Source organism: Austrofundulus limnaeus, unplaced genomic scaffold (genome assembly GCF_001266775.1).
Source record: "Austrofundulus limnaeus strain Quisiro unplaced genomic scaffold, Austrofundulus_limnaeus-1.0 Scaffold30, whole genome shotgun sequence".
Taxonomy (NCBI): Eukaryota; Metazoa; Chordata; class Actinopteri; order Cyprinodontiformes; family Rivulidae; genus Austrofundulus; species Austrofundulus limnaeus.
Window position 1 is genome coordinate 24,745 of NW_013952432.1, and position 4,044 is coordinate 28,788.

The 4,044-nt window shown below is 38.6% G+C and overlaps 1 protein-coding gene across 1 annotated transcript in view; it reads left to right on the top strand.

The window, feature by feature from the left end:
* The window catches only part of LOC106515520 (cadherin-12), a gene marked incomplete at its 5' end in the record, with an annotated part of 12,770 nt that extends 8,947 nt beyond the window's left edge, over positions 1–3,823 (top strand). The window contains 1 exon segment of the mRNA XM_014005360.1: positions 2,516–3,823. Within this exon segment, the coding sequence (XP_013860814.1) occupies positions 2,516–3,027 (512 nt within the window).
* Between the last annotated feature and the right edge of the window lie 221 nt (positions 3,824–4,044).

Sequence of the window (4,044 nt, forward strand, 5' to 3'; positions counted from 1 at the left end):
ATTCATTCATTCATTCATTCGAGGAATGATGTTTATGACTGAACTTGAGACACCTATTCTGTTCAGGGTCAAACTGACCCGATAATTAAAAACCAAGAGAGATGAGTCATGGAGATTGTAATGAAAATAAACTTTATTGCCTAAATGAGCAGCAACCTCTGAATGTCATTAGCCTTTCATCCATTGTGATATTGTATTAGGGCCTGGATTATAGAGCAGTGGAAGTTGCTCAACCTACTTGTCCCACATTGTCCTAATATCTGACAGTCTGTTTCCTGTCTGACAGCTCTTGTCTTTCAATTGTCAAATTGGATTATTCAGGAGAAAATACATTAAAAATGTCTCCTGAGACATTGTGGCACAAAATATTGCCTCTGCATCTCATAGATTATTCGTTGACTCATCATTTGACTCGTAGACCCCAACCAGAATGAGGACCCCCAAATATGCCTAACGCATTTTATCCATCTCCATCCACCTCTCCCCAAAACACGCCTTCATTATAAATTAGTCACTTAAAGATTTTTTTTCTATATGGAACTGGGCATGATTAGCTCAAAGACTGACTTGATGTCTGTGACACGAGTTACTGCCATCCTAGTAGGCTCTGGAACTGTCTTTATTGTGTTTCCTTCACAAAGTTTTCCTTGTTATTTACTTGAAGATGAAGACCARTGTATTTCAGCATTTGTTGACATGAATGATTCAGACACATCCTCTTCTATTTTACTGTCATGATCGAAGAGAAGTTCCAGTCCTTTCAGGGCTATCATCTTTTTTTCCTTCTGCACATTTTCTGAGCTCTGACAGTGACTTTATCACATGGATCTGCAGTGTGCAATGTTTTTAGGACTCCCTTACAGAGAATATTCATGTTTTCCCGCCTTTCCTGCTGAGTGTCCACTCAACGTGGGTGGAGTTCTCTCATGGGAACAGAAAAGGTTCCCATCAAAAGTTATAAGAACACCTGCATTCTCACAGTTTACTGGCAAAGTAAATAGAATAGGAAGAAAATGTGCACATGTGTGTGTGTGTGTGCATATGTGTTTGAGGTGAAATGTCTGAAGCTACGTTCATACCGAACGCATTTTGAGCTGCAGGAGCGGCCGGTTTACATGCAAAGTCTATGGAGGACGAGCCTCTGGGGGTCGTGTGTCACGTCACGTATGTTTTGGGTGGCACGCAAGATGGCGGAAGCATTTTCCGTGCATGCGATGCTGCAGAAGCTGCTGCCGCCCGAGCCGCCGCCAGAGTTCAAATATCTGAACTTTAGCCGCTCGACGCGTCTCCCACTGAAAACCGAAACAGACGGACTGAAGATCTTTACCTGAAATCGACTATGTGCAATTGGATTTTCTGGCAGGATATATCAGCAACAATGTGAGTCATTTGCTCAGGACAAAAAAAAAAGTCCGTCAGCTGGCATCTTCTGGAGTGACGAAACTAACCGAACAAATCGCCTCTAAATCATCTTGTGAGTTAATCATCTACTGTGTGCAACGTTCGCTTGCTCTTTAGTAAATAAATCAAAGCCATTTTCTTTTATTTTATCTTTAATTCACCCGASGAGGACACGCTCCTCACACACCCAGCTGCAGCCYCTGCTGCTGCTTCTCGTTCTGCTCTGAACACTAGTGCGTTCGATCTGAACGTAGTGCGTCCAACTTGTACGCGTTCAATGTGAACGTAGCATCACAGTTGCAAAGGAACAAGTAGTATTGGACAGTTTTGACCCTTTTTACTCTTCACTTGACTGCCAAGTCAAATTGATCAGAACAGTATTTGTAATATGTAATTTTTTTTAAAATACTTTAAAACAGGTCAGTTTGACCCACAACATAACAGCAGGGTTAAAAAAAAAACCTACTTTGCTCAAACTTGCATTCATCTGAAGACAGCATCATGTTTTATACTTCAAATCATACTTTCCCCCCCCCACAATAAATGGTCTAAGGCAGGGGTTGCTATACATTTCCATGCCATGGCCCTCCAAACAGCATTAGTTTTGGCTGGGGGCCCTCATTGCAAACCCATAAACAATTCTACAAAATATGTACAGGCACATTAACTTTAATGTTTTTATCTCCTTTTTATTCACAACTCAATACATGTTATATTTGTTTTGTACAGGGATTTGATTAACAAACATCTTTAAACACCATATTTCCTCAAAAATAAATTATTCACCAAAATGATTGACAAAAAAAAAAAAAAAACAGAAAAGAAAAGAGAAAAAACAATGCTCTCTTAAGCTCTCTTAAAAAAAACACTGTATTAAATTATGAATGACATTTTAAAATGTTGACTGAAAAACAGATTCAATTTAAAGATAATGATTTAAAGCATGCATTAAGATGTTTTTTTGTTCTTTTTTTCTTTGATTTCATCTTTCTTCAATCATTCTGAGGCCCCTAAGTGCCCTCTGGTGGCCACTACTTTGAAAAACACTGCTTTAAAGTACAGTAGACTGAATCTGTAAGTGCTCTAATATGAACATTTTGATTTGTTTCTCTAGTTATCGTTGTCCTCTACGTGGGTCTGCGACGACAGAAGAAAAAAGAAACCCTCATGTCATCTAAAGAGGACATCCGGGATAATGTCATTCACTATGATGATGAAGGGGGAGGGGAAGAGGACACGCATGCGTTTGACATGGGGACACTTCGCAATCCCAAGGTTGTCAAGGAGAACCTGTTCCGCAGGGATGTCAAACCTGAGATGAAGCAAGGCCCCAGGCCCCCGGCATCTCAGGACAGTGCAGACATCCGAGACTTCATCAACCAGCGTCTGAAAGAACACGACACGGACAACTCAGCACCGCCYTACGACTCCTTGGCCACGTATGCTTACGAAGGTGACGGCTCTGTGGCAGAGTCTCTTAGCTCCATCGAGTCCCTCGCAMTAGACTTTGAGGAAGACTACGATTACCTCAGTGAGTGGGGGCCTCGCTTTAAGACACTGGCAGGCATTTTTGGAGAACAGTCAGAAACTCAGTCAAATTCGACAAACACGGAAAACACACATTGATGTTACTCACAGACTCTAAAATGAAGCTGTTTTTTTCTTTTTTGTGACCTTTTTTATCAGTCTTATCACATGATTACATGATTTTATTATTTACTTTTTTCATCTCACTGTTTTTAGTTTTTATTGTACTTTATTATGCTCAATCCCAAAATTGTAAAAAAAAAAAAGAATAAAATTACAAAAAAATGAAGAAGAAATAAGGGAACATGTGTCATAATTATATGAGCAGCCATTCAATTTCTTGTCAATTGAATGTTGTTTATTGTCTTAGATTTTGTTTCCTCATGGGGGATACGCACAGAAATGTTGTCATTTCCTGGAACATCCTTTAAAGTGCCTCAATATAATTGTTCTTTCACTTGCTATTTCATGGCACATGATCTTTTTTTTAAACCCCATAGACTAAGCTGACTGAGTCAGCATGATGTACTGTGCACTGACATTAAGACCAGTGTCAGCTCTGTGGGGAGAATGAGGTGGCCAAAGTTTGGCCAAAGATGTTTCGAATGTTATTTATTGTTCTATTTATTTATTGAATGGTTGAGTTAAATCAGATGTTTGTGTATTTATATATTTATCTCTCAATCATCTATATGTATTTTTTATTTAAAAAAAAACACTTGAGAATTTTGTAATTAAAAAATGCCCACATGTATGTTTCTGTTAGGTGGATCTTGTAAATAGACTTGTACTAGAGTTGTAAAGATTCGCTAGGGCTGGCTAAATAAATAAAAGTTTGACAATGTAATAAGCACTGTTTTCTTAAATAAATGACACTTGGACAGATGCTCTCTTATATACAGTATATATCTTATTTTTTTTTTTTAACTCTGACTGGGTCGGAAAAAAAAGTTGCAAGTTGTTTAAATATAAACAAACTATTATTCAAAGCCTTTCTTTTTTGGCCATCAGAAACATATTGACACACATGAACCCCCCTAATTGCTCATGTGTCCTGAGTTGTGGTAGGTGTTAAGCACTAAGTGCTTGTTAGGTGAATGATTCTGCCATGTAGAA